We start from the raw sequence: 20,745 nt of genomic DNA, 5'->3' as shown, positions 1-20,745 counted from the left end.
GGCGACCCCACAGGTGACTTTCTAAAATATAGAAATTATGAAAACAAACACAAAGCAATGGAGGGCGGGCGGAGGGAGGGATCTCCCTCAGGAAGAGTTCTGTCCAGCACAGAGGCTTCTCTTCGGGAAGGGATCCATCTGACTTCCTGCTGGGGCTTATTGTAAGACGGAGCTGAGTGTGGTGGGAGGAGACCCAGTACACAGGGATGAGGCCCCGGAAACCGAGGGGAGGCGGGGCTTCAGGCTGAGCCCCGCTGCAGACAGACAGGAGGCTGAGGGACTTGGAGAGGAAGGGGCGGGAGTCGGAGCGGTGCAGGGCTTGGGGAGGGAGGCCTTGGGGAGGGAGGCCTTGGGGAGGGAGGCCTTGGGTTGGAAACAGAGACATGACCATACAAGACAGACCAGACAGTGCTGTGCAGGTTGACAGGGAAGGCGATGGGCCTCATTTATGAGAATTAGTTAATCTTTAGCCAACTGTGAGCTGGGAATTATTTTAGTCATCTATCTTTATATGTCAGTGTCCAGTAGCATATGCTTCATATTGTTTGGAAAGCACGTGTGACTTCTTTTAAGCAAACACTGTGTTCTGAACGGATGGAGAAACAAGGCAGTTAGGAGATGGTCCTTGCTTCCCAGCGGTGACAGAGGCCGCTGCACAAGTCTCTCATGTCAGTCCCGGAGGAGATGTGAGCAGAACATGGTCGGAGCTCCTGCTTTGTGCAGGCTGTATATTAAGCATTTCAACCTATTATTTCATCTACATCCTACAGCAATCTTAGGATAGATATAATAATCTCACTTTCACAGGAGGGGGAACGGCAAGTTCAGTGACTTGTCAATGTCCACAAAGTTCTGGAAACTGGGGGACATGGGTTCAAGTCCTGGCTCCCATGTCTTCCCAGAAAGGCTCTTCTGCTCTAACCGATGGCCTCCTTAGAGCTACGTGCGTGCGTGCTGGACAGCCACCACGATCTGAAGGGCTCATCTGTGAGGCCTCGGCCTGCTGAGCCCGCCCAGCACAGCAAAGGGTCTGACCGGGACATCGGGCGTCGGAGGTGGCAGGGAAGGACCCCCATGGCGGCAGGGGCCAGCCTGTCATCCGGGAGGTGGAGTGGGGAGAAAACTCACCTCTGAGGTCACTTCACACTGGCTATTTAAGCTATCAAAGCAGATCACGCCTTTGAGGAAGCCCTGACATACTTCTCCACGCCTGTGATGGGTCCGCAGCCAGGACGCCCGAGGACCAGTGGGGCCATAAGCAGGACGTCCAGGGGCCCTCGCCTCCGGGGGGCCTTCGCCGGGTCCGTGTGGGTGTCTTCCTGAGGTTCATGCGAGGATTGGGCTGTCGGCCTGGCTGAGCGGGGCGTGTCTGCTGTGGCTGGAGCAATGCGTTTGGGAAACGTTGGCAGATGCGTTGTTTGGGTGCCCTGGAGGGAACACCCCGCATTCCCCGGTGAGCGTGTTTCCAGCCTTCTTCACGGGAGGGTCTCGGAACTAGAGGTTTCATAGTCTCCATGCACCCACTGGCGCTTAGTCTGTGCGCCTCAGGCTTCACTGGAACCTGAGGGCGCTGGGTCGGGACGGCCTCCCTCTCTCCCCGAGTTCCATGTTTAAGCAAAGAACATTGTTTTGAAAAGATGCCTACGTGCTACCTAATACCTACAGCGCCCACAGCGAGTGTGTACTCAGTGTGAACCCCCAACGATTACTTCAGCCAACCTGAGACCCTCCTCCTGCAGCTCAGGATACCGTCCGCGTGTGCTTCTGTGGCTGATGGGACGTGTGGCGTGTGCGTGGGCCTGGTGGACAGACCGACACTGATTTCAGCGATGGCGGGGACTGTGGATGTCATTTGCAGTTGTTTGAAATGATTTTTATCTCTCTCCTTTTTTCTAAAGAGCATTTATTTTTCCCCCCTTAACACACTCATTAATTTTCATTGCCCAAATCGAATACTCGGGCTCCTGCTGTTGTCTCCGCACCTTGCGCACACTTAGAAGGAGAGAGAACGTCACGAGCTGAGGGAACAGACAGCGCACAGCAGAGTCATCTGCCTCGATGATTAAGTGGTCTTTCCCCCTTTCATAAACCCCACAAACAAGGGAATGAGCCAGCCCGTGATGTGCTCTGACTCCGGGAATTCCAGGACCTGTCAGTGTTGGAACAGGCAAATAAATGAAGCCATTAGTCAGGTTATCCTGCTGTGCAGGGCCCCCTGGAGCAAGGCTGGAGGATTTACCTGTCCTGCGGCCTGTCCTTTGTGGGGACCTGTGTTGTGGGCTCCATTTAGGTACGTGGTTCTTGGCTGACACATTCCTGCGATGGATTGGCCCGGGCTGACGTGAGCACTGGGCCAGGCGTGCCTGCAGGCGGCGAGCCCCACCTGCTGTTCTGCTCCCGGGGCGCGGAAGCTGTGCGTCACGCTCCCCCTCGGTCCCCAGGCAGGGTGGGTGGCCATACCATCCTTGCCTGCATCTGCGCTTACTAGTATTTGTTCCATAAGCGTGGTGGTTGCCGCCATGTCCTGATGCTGTAGGACCGGAGATCAGGAGCCGGACACTCAGCGCCTGCCTCCTAGGAGTCCTGTTTTCACAGAGAGAGCGCTGCGGCCTTTTCTGTCTTCCTGGCACGGAGATGTCTGTGCCCCTGAGGATGTGACAGATCCCTGCCGAGTCACGTCTTGGCCTTTCCTCCTGTGAAGTAAACTGAGCGAGGAGGCTGCGGGACCGCAGCGCCTCCCACGCCTCAGCTGCCACGTAAGGAACCCCAACCCTGCCCTGCGCGATAGGTGAGCCCGTCGGCGTCTCGGGGCAGGAACCAGAACTCAAGAACAGCCACTACCCACAGCCGCCAGGGCTTTTCCAAGTCAGACGGCGCTTAAGCGACAGCCGATGGGACACTTTCCTGGTTTGCTTCCGCCTTTTCTCTAGAAACTCCTCCCGGCTCCTGTCCGGGACACTTCTAACCACTTCCTGTTGGAGCTGTCCAAGGGAATAGATTTTTGCTCAAATAAACTCTTAAAAATGCCAAGTGTCTCTCTTAGCGGTCCTATGGTTTCTCACAGAACCCCCCGGGCGGAGGATTTGCCCTCATTCACTAGGCAGACATTCACTCAGTGCCCAGGCTGACACAGCGGTGACCCGGGAATACAGCTCGGACTTGCAGAGAGAGCGCGCCTCACCAAGCAAACAAACCTGCTCATGGTTATAAACTCGGTAAGAATTATGAGGTGAAGAGCAGGGCATCCGACAGAGACCAGCACAAGGTGTCCCCTAAGCCTGGAGGACCTCCGTGAGGAGGTGAGTATGCAAGATTGCTGTGTACAATCCCAAAGGTGGGACAGGTGCCCACTGAAGAAGGCAACACAGTGACATTAAAACCTGCAGGGAAGGAGCCAGCCACGTGAAGATCAAGTGGAAAAAGGCCCACGTAGAGCGAGGGCGTGGATGGGCGTGGCTCCAAGGAAGCCTGTTCTGTGACTGGAAATCTGAAAGGGACCAGCGATAGCGGGGTGCCTGCGGGGGACCTGATATGGCCTGGTGCCCAGGAAGTGCCCAGTACATGCTAACTCACTGAATAAAGTGGGCAGTGCTTCTACTCTAATAGTTTGTAAGAGTGAGTTGTCAGAGGCAGGGGTGGGAGACTGCAGCCAGGGGCCGCGGCGGCAGACGGAGTGATGATGTAACCGAGGACACTGCTGAGGGCAGGCGGGCTGGGTGTGGCTTCTGCACCCCCTTCCATACTTACTATTACTAGTACAAGGCCTGTCCACTGAGAGCCACGCAGCAGCCGAGCCCCACACTTTGGGCCTCAGTGCTGGGAAACAGGGACAGGAGCGCTCAGAGTGGTGCCCTGCGTATTGCATATGTGTCCCTCTGTGCATGGCGTGCATCCCTCACAGCTGTGCTCAGGACCAGGAAGTAGACGCTCCCATTTGCTGGAGTAAAAATGACTCAAAATGAATGAGATGAATCCAACAAGGAGAATTTCATTTCCTCCTGAAATGAACACAAAACAGACAGTGTCTGTATCCTTCCCGTGTGTCTTACCTGTGGCTTCTGACGTGATTGACAGTATCTTTTCAGTGGTAGATGGTAAGAGCTATCTATAGTAATAATAGAGGAATATGCAAATTGTCCAGGACACCATCACAGTAACAATAACAACTGAACAGCAGGCTGCATGGGGTGACAAGACTGGCGGAGGGGAGGGGGGGGATAGTGAGGGATGACCAAATGACTGAACAGCAGGCTGTGTAGGGCGACCAGGATGGCAGGGGGGGCAGTTGGGGGTGACCAGGCCAATGGGGAAGGGCAGTTGGGGGAGACCAGGCTGGCAGGGGGGCAGTTGGGGGCAACCAGGCAGGAAGGGGGGCCAGTTAGGGGTGACCAAGCTGACGGGGGGGCAGTTGGGGGTGACCAGGCTGGTAGAGGGGGCAGTTGGGGGCAATCAGGCAGGCAGGTAAGCCAGCGGTCCTGGATTGTGAGAGGGATGTCTGACTGCCGGTTTAGGCCCGATCCCGGAGATTGGGCCTAAACCAGCAGTCGGACATCCCCCGAGGGGTCCCAGATTGGAGAGGGTGCAGGCTTGGCTGAGGGGACTCCCCCCACCCCCATGCATGAATTTTGTGCACCGGGCCTCTAGTTACTAATGAAACCCCTTTGGGGATTCAGAGCCAGACACCATGATGTGCTCTGTGGCTTGTTTTGAGATAAAGCAATTTTAGCTTCAGGACCAAGAGAAACTTCTGCCCTCCCTTTAAGTCCCTAACGCAGGGGTGGGGAACCTTTTTGCTGCCAAGGGCCATTTGGATATTATGGCATCATTCGCGGGCCATACAAAATCATCAGCTTAAAGATTGGCCTGCTATATTTGGTCAAACATTTAATTAGCTCACCCCTAATGCCTTGGCAGAGCCAGACCAAATGATTTCGAGGGCCTTATTCAGCCCGCTGGCTGGACGTTCCTCACCCTTGACCTAGAACTGAATTAGGGGCCTTGCCCATAGCAGGTTCTCAGCGACAATCTCAGATGCACTCACCTATCTGGCGGGGCAGCTTTATTTACTGCACGCCCGTTCTCATCGTCTTGCAATGACCCTGTGAGCTCCCCAGGATGCCTGGCCTCATCCCTAGCGCAGGGCTTCTGTACCCACATCCCCCTTGAGTCTGCCTCTCTCGTATGCAGGGTCCCCATACATACGGATTTAATCTCGTCATTTTCTCTGGCTCACCTGTCTCCTGTCTATGTGATTATTAGACCAGCCAGAAGGACCTGGAGGTTGAGGAAAGTTTCTCCCCACAACCTGTGCCCCCCCGCCCCGAACAGCAGCACAGATCTCCTGTGTTGGAACCTTTTAGTTGGAAAGAAAGGACTTGAGCAGTGTGTGGACTGCTTGTCTCCCTCTGGGCGGCTCTGGGCACCGGCTCGAGTGAAGGTTTATAGAGAATCCACGGCCTGCAAATGGACCCTATGATTTCTGCTGCTTCATGTGTAAAATCCAGTCTAGTGAGGTTACTTCCTTCTCAGGCAAAGCATGAAGGAACGGTAATAAAGAGAGCTGTGTCTTGTGTTTAGAGAAGGCTGCACAGGTGACACATTGACACTGCCCCCATGCAGGAAGTTCATGCTAAGCTGCAGCTTTCTGAGCCCACCAGGCCAAGTGCCCCTGAAAAAGGAGCCTTCCCGTCACACGTGGCCATGTGGGCTACGCACAGCTCGGGGTTTGTGGGCGATGGAAGCAACCGACAGTTAAAGAGCAAAACAGGCCCCGGATGGCCGCTCAGGGGTTAGAGCATGTCCTATGCACCCAGGTCGGGCACATACCCAGGTTGCGGGTTTGATTCCCCATTTGGGGTACATGCAGGAGACAACCAATCGATGTTTTTCTTTCTTCTTCTCTCTCTAGAATCACTGAAGCACATCCTCAGGTGAGGGGGAAAACAGTAAAACAGACACCCGGTATTTGGGCCCGTGGAGAAGTATGAAGAGCAGGAGTAAAACACTTTTATTAGATTTGGTTTTAACACAACAAATGGTAGGGGAAGTCCCCAAGGGTTAATGAAAACGCATGCCCTAGGCCGGCGAAGAGTGAGACATAAACGTGAAAACAAGATATGTCTGCAATTCACGCGGGGCCGCGCGGCTTCCTTCAGTGTAGCCCCGATAATCTAACGCAATTCCTTTATTTTGCTCAATAGCATCCTCTTCACACTTGTGATCTCTGCCCCTGCAGCCCGGGCAGGCTACGGAATCGGGATGTAGCTGTTGATCTTAGTGCGATGCCTTTGCGAGATGCACTCGGCGATCCACACGATGTTCCTCATTTCTTGCTCCCTCAGCTTCGTGTACGCATAAAACACGCCACAGTGGAACTGCCTGGTGAACGCCAGCACGTTCATCTTCACCTGAGCAAGGGCACAGAGCACTGTCAGCCCAGCGAGGGCGGGAGCACCATCAGGCCAGCGAGAGCACAGAGCACCGTCAGCCCAGCGAGGGCGGGAGCACCATCAGGCCAGCGAGAGCACAGAGCACTGTCAGCCCAGTGAGAGCATAGAGCACTGTCAGCCCAGCGAGAGCACAGAGCACCGTCAGCCCAGCAAGAGCACAGAGCACCATCAGGCCAGCGAGGGTGGGAGCACCATCAGGCCAGCGAGAGCACAGAGCACCGTCAGCCCAGTGAGGGCGGGAGCACCATCAGGCCAGCGAGAGCACAGAGCACCGTCAGCCCAGCGAGAGCACAGAGCACTGTCAGCCCAGCGAGAGCACAGAGCACCGTCAGCCCAGCAAGAGCACAGAGCACTGTCAGCCCAGCGAGAGCACAGAGCACTGTCAGCCCAGCGAGGGTGGGAGCACCCTCAGGCCAGTGAGGGTGGGAGCACCATCAGGCCAGCGAGTGTGGGAGCATCATCAGGCCAGTGAGAGCGGGAGCACTGTCAGCCCAGCGAGGGCACAGAGCACTCAGCCCAGCGAGGGTGGGAGCACCGTCATCCCAGTGAGGGCAGGGAGCACCGTCAGCCCAGCGAGGGCACGAAGCACCGTCAGTCCAGCGAGGGCACGGAGCACCCTCAGGCCAGCGAGGGTGGGAGTACCGTCAGCCCAGTGAGGGCAGGGAGCACCGTCAGCCCAGCGAGGGCACGGAGCACTCTCAGCCCAGCGAGGGCACGGAGCACCCTCAGGCCAGCGAGGGTGGGAGCACCGTCAGCCCAGCGAGGGCACAGAGCACCCTCAGGCCAGAGAGGGTGGGAGCACTGTCAGCCCAGTGAGGGCAGGGAGCACCGTCAGCCCAGTGAGGGCACGAAGCACCGTCAGTCCAGCGAGGGCACGGAGCACTCTCAGCCCAGCGAGGGCACGGAGCACCCTCAGGCCAGCGAGGGTGGGAGCACCGTCAGCCCAGCGAGGGCAGGGAGCACCGTCAGCCCAGCGAGGGCGGGAGCACCGTCAGCCCAGCGAGGGCACAGAGCACCGTCAGCCAAGCGAGGGCGGGAGCACCGTCAGCCAAGCGAGGGCGGGAGCACCGTCAGCCCAGCGAGGGCACAGAGCACCGTCAGCCAAGCGAGGGCGGGAGCACCGTCAGCCCAGCGAGGGCACGGAGCACCCTCAGGCCAGCGAGGGTGGGAGCACCGTCAGCCCAGTGAGGGCGGGAGCACTGTCAGCCCAGCGAGGGCACGAAGCACTCTCAGCCCAGCGAGAGAGGGAGCACCGTCAGCCCAGTGAGGGCGGGAGCACTGTCAGCCCAGCGAGGGCACGAAGCACTCTCAGCCCAGCGAGAGCACAGAGCACCGTCAGCCCAGGGAGGGCGGGAGCACTGTCAGTCCAGCGAGGGCACGGAGCACTCTCAGCCCAGCGAGGGCATGGAGCACCCTCAGGCCAGCGAGGGTGGGAGCACCGTCAGTCCAGTGAGGGCAGGGAGCACCGTCAGCCCAGTGAGGGCGGGAGCACCATCAGCCAAGCGAGGGCACAGAGCACCGTCAGCCCAGTGAGGGCAGGAGCACCGTCAGCCCAGCGAGGGCACGAGCACTGTCAGCCCAGTGAGGGCGGGAGCACCGTCAGCCCAGCGAGGGCACAGAGCACCGTCAGCCAAGCGAGAGCGGGAGCACCGTCAGCCAAGCGAGGGCACAGAGCACCGTCAGCCAAGCGAGGGCGGGAGCACCGTCAGCCCAGCGAGGGCACAGAGCACCGTCAGCCCAGCGAGGGCGGGAGCACCGTCAGCCCAGCGAGGGCACGGAGCACCCTCAGGCCAGCGAGTGTGGGAGCATCATCAGGCCAGTGAGAGCGGGAGCACTGTCAGCCCAGCGAGGGCACAGAGCACTCAGCCCAGCGAGGGTGGGAGCACCGTCATCCCAGTGAGGGCAGGGAGCACCGTCAGCCCAGCGAGGGCACGAAGCACCGTCAGTCCAGCGAGGGCACGGAGCACCCTCAGGCCAGCGAGGGTGGGAGTACCGTCAGCCCAGTGAGGGCAGGGAGCACCGTCAGCCCAGCGAGGGCACGGAGCACTCTCAGCCCAGCGAGGGCACGGAGCACCCTCAGGCCAGCGAGGGTGGGAGCACCGTCAGCCCAGCGAGGGTACAGAGCACCCTCAGGCCAGAGAGGGTGGGAGCACTGTCAGCCCAGTGAGGGCAGGGAGCACCGTCAGCCCAGTGAGGGCACGAAGCACCGTCAGTCCAGCGAGGGCACGGAGCACTCTCAGCCCAGCGAGGGCACGGAGCACCCTCAGGCCAGCGAGGGTGGGAGCACCGTCAGCCCAGCGAGGGCAGGGAGCACCGACAGCCCAGCGAGGGCGGGAGCACCGTCAGCCCAGCGAGGGCACAGAGCACCGTCAGCCAAGCGAGGGCGGGAGCACCGTCAGCCCAGCGAGGGCACGAGCACCGTCAGCCAAGCGAGGGCGGGAGCACCGTCAGCCCAGCGAGGGCACAGAGCACCGTCAGCCAAGCGAGGGCGGGAGCACCGTCAGCCAAGCGAGGGCGGGAGCACCGTCAGCCCAGCGAGGGCACAGAGCACCGGCAGCCAAGCGAGGGCGGGAGCACCGTCAGCCCAGCGAGGGCACGGAGCACCCTCAGGCCAGCGAGGGTGGGAGCACCGTCAGCCCAGTGAGGGCGGGAGCACAGTCAGCCCAGCGAGGGCACGAAGCACTCTCAGCCCAGCGAGGGTGGGAGCACCGTCAGCCCAGTGAGGGCGGGAGCACTGTCAGTCCAGCGAGGGCACGGAGCACACTCAGCCCAGCGAGGGCATGGAGCACCCTCAGGCCAGCGAGGGTGGGAGCACCGTCAGTCCAGTGAGGGCAGGGAGCACCGTCAGCCCAGTGAGGGCGGGAGCACCGTCAGCCAAGCGAGGGCACAGAGCACCGTCAGCCCAGTGAGGGCAGGAGCACCGTCAGCCCAGCGAGGGCACGAGCACTGTCAGCCCAGTGAGGGCGGGAGCACCGTCAGCCCAGCGAGGGCACAGAGCACCGTCAGCCCAGCGAGAGCGGGAGCACCGTCAGCCAAGCGAGGGCACAGAGCACCGTCAGCCAAGCGAGGGCGGGAGCACCGTCAGCCCAGCGAGGGCACAGAGCACCGTCAGCCCAGCGAGGGCGGGAGCACCGTCAGCCCAGCGAGGGCACGGAGCACCCTCAGGCCAGCGAGGGTGGGAGCACCGTCAGCCCAGTGAGGGCAGGGAGCACCGTCAGCCCAGCGAGGGCGGGAGCACCGTCAGCCCAGCGAGGGCGGGAGCACCGTCAGCCCAGCGAGGGCACGGAGCACCCTCAGGCCAGCGAGGGAGGGAGCACCGTCAGCCCAGAGAGGGCAGGGAGCACCGTCAGCCCAGTGAGGGCAGGGAGCACCGTCAGCCCAGCGAGGGCGGGAGCACCGTCAGCCCAGCGAGGGCACGGAGCACCCTCAGGCCAGCGAGGGTGGGAGCACCGTCAGCCCAGTGAGGGCAGGGAGCACCGTCAGCCCAGCGAGGGCGGGAGCACCGTCAGCCCAGCGAGGGCGGGAGCCCTGTCAGCCCACGCCCCGTCAGCTCGCCCGGAGCTCAGGCGTTACCCAGTAGGAAGCGGCAGCCTGGCTGTGCTGGAACAGTAAATGTGGACACCAGGAGTTTAGACCAAGTTTGTAGGCCCACAGGGCAATCTGCCAATCTCAGCAGCACTCTGAGCAGACTCCTAGGACCTGTGTGTGCACGTATGTGTGTTTATGTCTGTGTCTATGTGTGTGTCCATGTGTATTTCTCTGTGTGTGTCTGTGTCTACATGTGTGTGTCTATGTGTATTTCTCTGTGTATGTCTGTGTCTATGTGTGTGTCCATGTGTATTTCTCTGTGTGTGTCTGTGTCTATGTGTGTGTCCATGTGTATGTCTTTGTGTCTGTGTCTATGTGTGTGTCTACATGTGTGTGTCTATGTGTATGTGTGCATGCCTGTGTGTGTCTGCATGTGTGTGCCTGTTTTGTATGTGTGTGTGTCTGTGTATCTGTGTCTTTGTGTGTGTGCCTGTGGTTTTTTTTGTGTGTGTGTGTCTCTGTGTGAGTTTTTGAATGTGTGTGTGTGTGTGTCTGTGTGTGTGTGATTTTGGAGCCACATTTACTTGGCATCTGGCTTGTGGGCTTGTCGCATTCAGGGAAAGCAATTTTCTTTGGCCACAGCCTTAAAAGCTTGGGAAGGTTTTAGCTGCCTAACTCCCTCCAGGGCAGCATCCCAGCCCCTGGCGTTCAGACTCAGCTCTGATGAGCTTTTCTAGAACGCTCTGCAGCAACCTGACTTACAGGGCGATTGTTTTCCTCTGTAGAAGGGAGATAAAAAGAAATGTTTCAAAAAAATATTTGAACTGGGGCAGTCAGAAATGGGACCGTTCCGTATTCTGTCCCCGTGGAGGGAAGGAGAGAGGGCCGAGCTGGAGGCGGTTTTGATGCCCCTTGGGCCCCGAGAGCGCTCAGAGCAGGGCCGACAGGAGCCGGTCCGCCATCTGTGGCCTGTGCAGCCCACAGGTTCTCAGCGTCCATCCCAGGGCTCTCTGTGGCTTCCAGTCAATTGCAGTGGAAGGGCTGGTGGCTGGGAGGAATGAATGGACTGCGCTAGAAGGATGTGTTAGACTAGGGGACATTGCTGGTAAAAAATATAACACAAATAAGTCCTTCTGTTGAGCAGCTCAGTACCCATGGACCTTTCTGCCTTTTTAGGGAACCGTGACGCAGACCCTCCGTGGAATTCCGCAGGAATAATTCCCACGTGTTACAGCTGTGTCTGAGCTGCGTCCTAACCCTGGACAAACCTGGAGGGCAGCACCCACCGGGCTGGCCCGTGACAACAGGCAGGCTGTGATGGGGAGAACGCTGGGCTCTGGTTCGGGCCGCCTCCCTCCCAGCCCGCTCTGCACCTCCGTCCCACAGGGACTTGCACAGGGGCCGCCCTCTGAGACCACGGCTGTGAGGCGGAGCCCTCACGCACAGCCCACGTGAGAAGCTGTTAACCCCAGAACAGGGGAAGGAGCGGGCACAGCCATCCATGCCCAGGGGGTCCTACCTCGTGCTCGTAAAACACGTCCTCCAGCGACTTCCCCCCACTGCCGTCACCCACAGCCTCGAACAAGGGCTTGTAAACCTTAGAAATAGAGGAGAGACTATTTTGTAACAAGTTCTCATTTCTCATAAATGTATATGGCTCCTAGCAAACAGAAACGGCATCTATTTAAAAGCCTATCCCCGGAGGCCATGCTCTTGTAACTCTCAGGCCTCCTGAGGAAATATCAAATTTCCCCAGTGACAGCGGGTGGGATGGTAGCGCAGCCCATGGCAAGCGCAGCCCCACCAGGCCAGGGGGCGTGGGAGCTGGTTTCCACGCTCAGCTCTCACTCTGGGGTGCAGGGAATGCGCCCCATGGGACTGCAAGTGCGGGGGTGGGAGCCCAGGTTCAGAGAGTCCGCGTACAGCCCCTGGGGCACAGCAGGTGTTGCAGAGGTTTGGGCACAGCCTCCGCCTCCCGTGGTCCCGGAGGCGTCCAGGGAGCCCCGGGAAAGATGGGCAGGCCCTTCAGTCCGGAGCCGCCTGCAGGGCTGAGTTAGAGGAGCGAGGAGCAGCTGGGAGGAGGAGGCCCTGAGCTGCAGGCGGCGGTGGGGCCTCTCCATCCTGCCCCCCAGAGCCGGGGCGCACAGCCAGGGACCCCTCGCCTGCTTACCGGGCCGCTTCGAAGGGCCCCTGGGTCGGCTCTTCCACCTGCTCTGACGTGAGCTCACGTTCCCTGGACGCCGTTCCCAGGGAATCGCTGCGTCAGCTCCTGAGGACCGCGCTGCCCAATGGTCACAGAGACATCCCTGTGCACCTCACAGCCCTCCGGGAGGGAGGCACCGCAGGGAGGGTGCAGCATCCAGGGCCCACGAGAGCGAGGGGCACTGGGTCATGTACGTACCCCGTAGTGGTCCACGACCCTCTTCATCTGTTCGAAGTCCTCTGCTTGGGCCAGCAGGCGCAGGCCCTCGGGGTAGAGCTGGCCACAGGTCGGGTAGAGGGCCTCCCGGGCGTCTTTGCTCAGTTCGGTGCCGAAGGAGTTGAGGGTGATGATGAAAGCTCGCCTGTCGGCCTCAAACTGAATTTGCAAGAGAGAAAGCAGTGAGACCCGGCCTCTGCTCAAGGCTAGAGACAGAGCCCTAGGGAGGCAAGCGTTTCCCAGCCATTTGTTTCCCGTTCGGCTCTGCATCTAGTTGTCGCTCAGTCCAGGGTTATGAACGAGAACTGAGCAGCTGCCTGCCGAGCAGCCAGGCCCTGGCTCCAAACCCCACGCAGCTCCCAGGCGCTGGTGTGTGACCCTGCCAGCAGCCTGCAGCTCTCCTCCTGGACGCGGGCGTGAGGCCTGGGCTGCGTGGTGGGTGCCCCGGGACAGAGCACACGTGCCCGGGAAGGCCTAGCGGGCGCTGGGAAGAGAAAGTGCACGCCGTGCCCTCCAGGCCCCCTGACTGTGGGTCCGGCCTCTTCACATGAGGAGAGTCCGTGCTACCCATGGTTTGGGTGGGATTATTATTTTGTTTTGCTTGTTTTTTTTTTTTTGTTAATCCTCACCAGAGGATATTTTCCCATTGATTTTTAGGGAGAGTGGAAAAGACAGAGAGAAACATCGATGTGAGAGAAACACATCGATTGGCTGCCTCCTTCACGAGCCCCAACCAGGGCCCAGGCCGGGGAGGAGCCTGCAACCAGGGTATGTGCCCTTGACTGGAACCGAACCCAGGACCCTTTGGTCTGCAGGCTGATGCTCTATGGTATAGAGTCTATGCACTGAGCCAAACCGGCCAGGTGGGTGTTGTCGTTTTTAGGTTAAAAAGCAGTAAATATAACTCTGTAGCTAAGAATTATTTGACTCAGAGCAGGTGACCTTGCTCTCTGGCTCAGGTTCCTCATTGTGGGGCGATGGGTCGAGTGTGCTCACCTGTCCTCTCCGCTGAGCGAAGCACCGGGCAGACGGCCCGCGGGGCGTCCAGGGCACCCGCACCTTGTCCTTCTCTCCCGTTGGTCTCCATGTCCTCCTCCTCCCGTCCTCCTCCTCCGACCCCCACCCGAGCCCAGATCGGCTGTTCCCCGGTGCTGGTGCTGGGAACCCTTCTCGGTACCCGAGCCCCTGCCCGTCATTTAAAAATCTGCCTGGGTTTCTCTCCCCTTGAGACCAGACCCTCTGGGGCCATGCCTGTCCTGTCCACGTTCATTCTGAACGTCCAGCGCCCGACCCGTGGCAGGTGTCGGGTGGGCCCGCCGGAAGGGCCTGCGATTCTGCCCCGTCAGCTCTCCTGGGGCGGCCTCCGCTCACAGCCCCTCCCAAACCCAGAGGCCACAGCGAGGAGCCAGGGCGAGGAGCTGGGTGGCCAGTCCTCCCATCCTCCCAGCCGGCCAGAGGCCGGGCCGCCTTATCTGGAGCCGAAGGCAGCTGCCTCAGCCCCTGGACAGCACCGGCCCGTCTTACTCTCAGGCCTCACATGGTGAGGGAGGATGGGCCAGAGGGCGGTCCTTGGCAAAGGAAACCTCCACATGGCGCCTGGCGGAGTGGGGTGATGGGCAGGTCCTCAGTGCGCCTCCTCAGGGTGGGGGGGGGGGGTCAGGGCGGCTCAGGCTGCGCCAGGAGAGGGCCACGCCCCAGACAGCGCTACTGAGCAGGCACGTCTGTGTTGGGAACACGTCTCCGCAGCCTGCACTGCATGGGCTCCCCTCAGAACTCGACCTGTTGAGACCCTCCCTGCGTTTGAGGGGCCACAGATCCCCTTCTCACAGGAAGCCCTGCTAGTTCCCCTCCCGGTGATGATTTCCTTGGACCCCAGTAGCTGGTGACTCCCCTTGTTCTGCCTGGCTCCCTCCCGCCTGCGGGGGTGAGAAGATGCAATGGGAACTGTAAGAGGCTGACCGTCCGCGTCCGACACCCTGGCTGGAGGGCACACGAGCAGCGCCTGTGGGTGCAGGTACGTCAGAGTCCGGTCCTTTCCCTCAGCCTCCTTACAAACACCCGTTCATTCTGAAGCCACAGCCTTTTGCTGTTGCAGGAGGTGACTGCACTCTGGGACTCCTTCCAAGTCACTGTCAGCTACACAAGTTAGAGCTGGGCTGTCAGGACACCTGTTCTCGCCCGTTCACATGTGGGGGAAGCAGGGGTAGGCCAGGGGCCGTGGAGGACAGCGGCTGGGAGCAGAGGTGAGGGACAGCACGGGGAGCAGGGGTGGGGGACAGCGGCTGGGAGCAGAGAGAAGGGACAGCACGGGGAGCAGGGGTGGGGGACAGCGGCGGGGAGCAGGGGTGAGGGACAGCATGGGGAGCAGGGGTGGGGGACAGCGGCAGGGAGCAGGGGAGGACAGTGCAGGGAGCAGGGGTGGAGGACAGCGGTGGGGAGCAGGGGTGGGGGACAACGGCAGGGGGCAGGGGTGAGGGACAGCGCAGGGAGCAGGGGTGGGGACAGTGCAGGGAGCAGGGGTGGGGACAGTGCAGGGAGCAGGGGTGGAGAACAGTGCAGGGAGCAGGGGTGGGGGACAGCGCAGGGAGCAGGGGTGGGGACAGTGCAGGGAGCAGGGGTGGGGACAGTGCAGGGAGCAGGGGTGGAGAACAGTGCAGGGGGCAGGGGTGGGGACAGTGCAGGGAGCAGGGGTAGAGGACAGTGCAGGGAGCAGGGGTGGGGACAGTGCAGGGAGCAGGGGTGGGGACAGCGCAGGGAGCAGGGGTGGGGACAGTGCAGGGAGCAGGGGTGGGGGACAGCGGTGGGGAGCAGGGGTGGGGGACAGCATGGGGAGCAGGGGTGGGGGACAGCGGCAGGGAGCAGGGGAGGACAGTGCAGGGAGCAGGGGTGGAGGACAGCGGTGGGGAGCAGGGGTGGGGGACAACGGTAGGGGGCAGGGGTGAGGGACAGCGCAGGGAGCAGGGGTGGGGGACAGCGCAGGGAGCAGGGGTGGGGACACTGCAGGGAGCAGGGGTGGGGACAGTGCAGGGAGCAGGGGTGGAGAACAGTGCAGGGAGCAGGGGTGGAGAACAGTGCAGGGAGCAGGGGTGGAGAACAGTGCAGGGAGCAGGGGTGGGGACAGTGCAGGGAGCAGGGGTGGGGTCAGTGCAGGGAGCAGGGGTGGGGATAGTGCAGGGAGCAGGGGTGGAGAACAGTGCAGGGAGCAGGGGTGGAGAACAGTGCAGGGAGCAGGGGTGGAGAACAGTGCAGGGAGCAGGGGCGGGGACAGTGCAGGGAGCAGGGGTGGGGGACAGTGCAGGGAGCAGGGGTGGGGGACAGCGGTGGGGAGCAGGGGTGGGGGACAGTGCTGGGGAGCAGGGGTGGGGAATAGCGGCAGGGAGCAGGGGTGGGGGACAGCGGCAGGGAGCAGGGGTGGGGGACAGCGGCAGGGAGCAGGGGTGGGGACAGCGGCAGGGAGCAAGGGTGGGGACAGCGCAGGGAGCAGGTGTGGGGGACAGCATAGGGAGCAGGGGTCGGGGACAGAGGCAGGGAGCAGGGTGGAGGACAGCGGTGGGGAGCAGGGGTGGGGGACAGCGCAGGGAGCTGGGGTGGCCCAGGGCCGCGGAGGACAGTGAGGAGAACTGGAAGCAGGCTGGGCTTGTCAGCTGTGTACTGACCAGGAGACCAGACGGCATGTTCTGGGCTCTGTGTCCTGTGGCATTAGCCACACAGACAGCAAGGGTGCCCTGGACACAAGCTAACTTTCTGTATGAAGTCACAGTCTTGAAATTCAGTCAAATGTTCGCATGCAAGCCCAGGTAACACCCTCCACCTGTGAGTCTGTCCTGTCACACGAGAGAGCACGAGACCACATGCGTGAGAACGTCATAAACTACAGAGATAAAGGGGAGGTTACGTGATCTAATGCTGCTATAAACCTGACAAATCTGGTCACATCAAGAAACGTTATAATCAGCCTGGCTGGTGTGGCTCAGTGGATGAGTGTCGACCTAGGAACCAGGAGGTCACGGTTCAATTCTGGGTCAGGGCACGTGCCTGGGTTGGGGCTCAAGCCCCAGTGTGGGGCGTGCAGGAGGCAGCCGATCAATGATTCTCTCTCATCATTGATGCTTCTATCTCTATCTCCCTCTCCCTTCCTCTCTGAAATCAATAAAAATATATTTTAAAAAACATATAATCACATGCCACATGTAACTGATATTTCTACATAAATGTATGAAGACAGTTAAATGGATTTTTGTTTTTATCGCAGCTTGAGAAAAACCTAACCTAGCGTGGTAGGTTAAGGGACAGGAAATGGCTGTGAGAACTTGGGACTCAGCAGCCGGTCCTACTGGCCCAGTGACAGCCTGCGTTCAGTCCTACGCGGTCCTTGCCAAGAGACCGTTCTCGGGGGGTTCTGGGGCCCTGCAGCCCACGCGGTGTGATCCTGCTCATAGCTCAGCCTTCCTGTGGGTAAGGATTGTGCAGTTAGTGCAGAGGCGGATGAACATGTAGGAACTGGAGCCGGGGGCCAGGATGCCCGAGTTCCCATCCTGGCCTCCCCTAACTGTGACATCAGGCCTCTGTGCCTCGGTTACCCCTCTTGAAAAATAGACGCTAAACTACTCATCTCTGTGCTATGTTGAAGTCCAGGGGAATCCATGTGTGTGACATTTAGGACAGTATCTGGCACGTACTGAGTGTTGGCTGGTCCCAGTGCTGCTGTACACCTTTTGTTTCAATGTGACTCCTATTCCACTTTGTTGGTGTGAAGTGTAAGAACCATTTCTACACCATGGGAATTAGGAATGTGGACATATGTTTGAGCCCTGGATGATGTGGCTGCTTCGAGCGCGGCCAGTAGTTAAATTCAGGAGAAGAAGGGACAGCGCTTCACCAGGTCGCCAGGCTGCCCATGTGTGTGATGGGACCAGAAGTCCTGACGTTGCATGCACCTTAAAAAGCTCCTTACTCATCGAGCCCCACCCTCTGGGTGGGACAGACGAGGAAAAAGACCTGTTGGAGTGGCCAGTGACACACTCTCTCAGGCTGCTCACTTCCGTTCCCACAGGGACGGCAGTGTCTCTAGCTGTGACCCTGGGAGGATGAGCTGCTTTAGGGGAACTAATGCCGCCAGGTGCCGTTCAGGACTGTGTGCTACACCACGTGCAGGTGAAGGTATTCAGGTGCCCCTCCCCGCCCTTTTGCCTAAAGGGTAGTTCTCCTCAGGTTTCTCTTGAATTCAGAAGTCATCGATCCATATTCAAGGATCTGCCCACCAATGAAGTCAGAGCAAGAGATAACCTAATGATGAAAGGTAGTCTTTGGATAAAAATTGTTTTCACAGGGCTTTTCTAAACCCAGAATAGACTAGTATAACTTAGAATTAAATTCTATCCTGCCCTGGCTGGTGCTCAGTTGGTTGGAGCGTTGTCTTGATACGCCAAGTTTGCGGGTTCGATCCACACTCAGGGCTCATGCAAGAGTCAACCAATGAACAAACAGATAAGTGGGACAATTAATCGATGTTACTCTCCTCCCTCTCTCCCTCTCCCTCTCTCTCTCTCTCTCTCTCTCTCTCTCTCTCTCTCTCTCTCCCTCTCCCTCTCCCTCTCCCTCTCCCTCTCTCTCTCTCCAATCAATAAAAATTAAGTTACATATTTATTGTAAGTTACATATTTATTTAAATTATACATTAATTTCTAAGTCCAAGTGTCTGAGGAAGCCAGCCAGAGGCTGCATTGAATGCCAACTGTGCCCAGATGCCCGAGGCCCTCAGTGCCTGGCTTTCCGAGCATTTGTGGTGACATTTGAAACAAGAGGTCTCAGGCACAGATGAGATTCCCCTTTGACGACAAAGGGAGTTAAGACGTATAATAGCTCCTGTCAGAGAAGCAGAAGCCAGTGCTGAGCCCTCCCCCGTCCGTCCCTCCCCCCCCCCACCCCCCCGAGCTGGGTGCACGCTCGGCCTTCAGGGGAGGGCTTCTACAGGGGCCATGTCCCCTCGCTGGGAGGAAGCTGGGGGTTCTTCTGATTCCTATAGCGTGTAATTGCCATAGCTTACTAATTTTTCACTAATTATGACCTTTCTTCATATTATACAGCAAGCACGATCACATTGTTATGTGTTATTCTTTTCTAAATCTAAAACAACTCTTCAACGTAGGAAACTTGGAAAATCACTCTTTTTTTTGAATCCTCACCAAAGGATATGTTTTTACTGATTTGAGAGAGAGAGAGAGAGAGAGAGAGAGAGAGAGAGAGAGGAGAGAGATCTGTTGCCTTCCTTATATGTCCAACTAGGGGGAGAACCCTCGATCTAAGTATGTGCCCTGACCTGGAATCGAACCCGCAACCGATGTCGCTACCCAGCCAGGGCCAGAAAATACCACTGTTAACGGAAGAGATCAAATGACATACAGAGAGCAAAACGCATTGCTCGCTTCACTTTAGATAAAGGAGCTTCTGCGACACGGCAGCATCCGTCCGATGACAGAAATGAAACACGTGGGAGCACACGTTTGGCACGAACGCTTCACGGACGCGTTCTCACCTCGAGAATGGGGCACATGATTTCTGCTGTGACGTCACCATGATCCTTACAGAAGTTATAGAACGCCTCCAGGTAAGACTGGAAAGGAAGAGACCATAAAACAACAGGGTGACCATCTGCTCCTTGTGGACATGTCTAGATCTGCTTTTCATGGCGTATTCAGCGCTTTCCTGGAGTCGAACCACTTCTCCCAGGGGAGAGAGAGAGTAGATGGGGAAGTGTTCACACTAACGCCTGTGGCACAGGCTGAAGAAGGGCCTCCACGAAAGAACACAGCTATGCTTATCTCACCTCGAAACCACTCACCATCGCTTTTCTGCGTGGATCTCGGTGACCTCACTTGGCTGTTCTGGCTCCTCTACCAAGAGTGCCAAGCCCTCCAAGCCCTTTCACAGCCCAGTAAAGACTCCCGCTCTGGTCCCTGCTCAGGAGGCGCACGGGGGCTCTGAGCACGGGGTGGAAGGCAGGCCTGGCTGCAGTCACCGCCCCTGGGCCCGAGCTCACACTGCACTCACTAGGGAACTGCTTCACCACGTCGCCTCACCCCACGCCCCCTGGTCTCGTCTGAGGAGAGGAGCCACACCATTTAGCTGGGTAGAGTGGGTTAGTGCCTCTACATTGCTTGGACAGGGCCTTCCGCTGGCTGTGTCAGGGAGCCTCCTGTAGCCCATACTCATAACCAGGACGATGCCTGCAATGCAGTGCTTCGGGGAGGACCCTGCGCTGCAGCAGGGCGTGCTGCACAGAGGGTGGCGCCCACGTTCACTCAGCTGCTCTGAAGGCGCTGTGGTCGTCCAAGTGCAAGGACAGAGCTTACTCAGCGCCTGTTACACAGAGAGGCCTGGACGGGGCGGCACTGTTCAGTCAGTGGCCAGATTATGCGAGTGGCACCTAGGACGCCCCGCCAGCTGGTCATCTCGGTACGCTGCCCACTGTCAGTGGATGACAACTGTGGGACAGGTTAGCCGGCATCCAGGACTCTCACAGAATGGAGGACAGAGGTGAGCTCTGCCTAATAGAAGGCGCCCTGTAAATGCCGGCTGTTGCCTGTCCACCTGTCCATCGCCACCTTTACGCTCCAGCCAGGCCTGGGGACACAGAGCATGGGCTGTGACCTCCTCTCAGCCACCTCCTGCTGGGGGAGCTGACACACATGCTCCAACAGGCCTCGCCTCGCCTCGCCGTGCACGGGGGAAGCGGGGCGGGGGGTGAGGGGGGGGGGGCATTGCGTCTGACAAGAGCCCTGGCTAGGACGGCATGTGCAGCAAAGACAGCAGTTACCTTGTACAGCTTATTGCGCAGAACTTCAATGTTCAGCTCATCGAGTGTGTTCTCAGACATGCAGTCTTGGAAGAATGGCGCTGGAACGGAAGTCACCACAGGTGAGTCAGTGAAAAGCAGACTGCAAGCGGAGTCTCCTGAACGCACCGCCTTGCTCACGAAGAGGACACGGGGGTTTCACCCGCAGGACAGCCACGCGGCACCGCCCGGACCGCCCCTTAGGCACTCACGGCTGCGCGGGCGCAGCACGCGGCTCACGGGCTTAGCGGGTGCCCAGCGTGGGCAGCGCCCACGTCCAGGCTCACGTCCGCCGTCTCCCGCCACCCAGTGGTAACACTTCCCTCCCGTGCCCTTACTCTGTGCCGACACGGAGTTGTACTTATTTACGTCTTACTTCGCGGTCAGAGCTCTGCAGTGGGCGGAGGGCACCGAGCTGCCCACGCGCCTGGGGGACAGGCTGGGCCGCTCAGGCTCACGGCGTCCGTGCCAGACCCCTCCCTCCCGGAACCTGCACCGCAGCACCGGGCACTTGA

General features: G+C 59.3%; 1 protein-coding gene across 1 annotated transcript in view; it reads right to left on the bottom strand.

The window, feature by feature from the left end:
* Nucleotides 1-5,973: 5,973 nt before the first annotated feature.
* ATP6V0D2 (ATPase H+ transporting V0 subunit d2) overlaps nt 5,974-20,745 on the bottom strand; it is a 39,121-nt gene continuing 24,349 nt past the window's right edge. The window contains exons 4-8 of the mRNA XM_036337463.1: nt 20,213-20,292; nt 18,932-19,009; nt 12,379-12,555; nt 11,497-11,574; nt 5,974-6,407 (exon numbers count right to left, since the gene is read on the bottom strand). Of these exons, the coding sequence (XP_036193356.1) occupies nt 6,246-6,407; nt 11,497-11,574; nt 12,379-12,555; nt 18,932-19,009; nt 20,213-20,292 (575 nt within the window). The 3' untranslated portion in view covers nt 5,974-6,245. The remainder of the gene's footprint in view (nt 6,408-11,496; nt 11,575-12,378; nt 12,556-18,931; nt 19,010-20,212; nt 20,293-20,745) is intronic.

The sequence above is a fragment of the Myotis myotis genome, unplaced genomic scaffold (genome assembly GCF_014108235.1).
Source record: "Myotis myotis isolate mMyoMyo1 unplaced genomic scaffold, mMyoMyo1.p scaffold_m19_p_16, whole genome shotgun sequence".
Taxonomy (NCBI): domain Eukaryota; kingdom Metazoa; phylum Chordata; class Mammalia; order Chiroptera; family Vespertilionidae; genus Myotis; species Myotis myotis.
The sequence above is the reverse complement of the archived record's forward strand: the minus strand, read 5'-3'. Positions and strand labels throughout refer to the sequence as shown.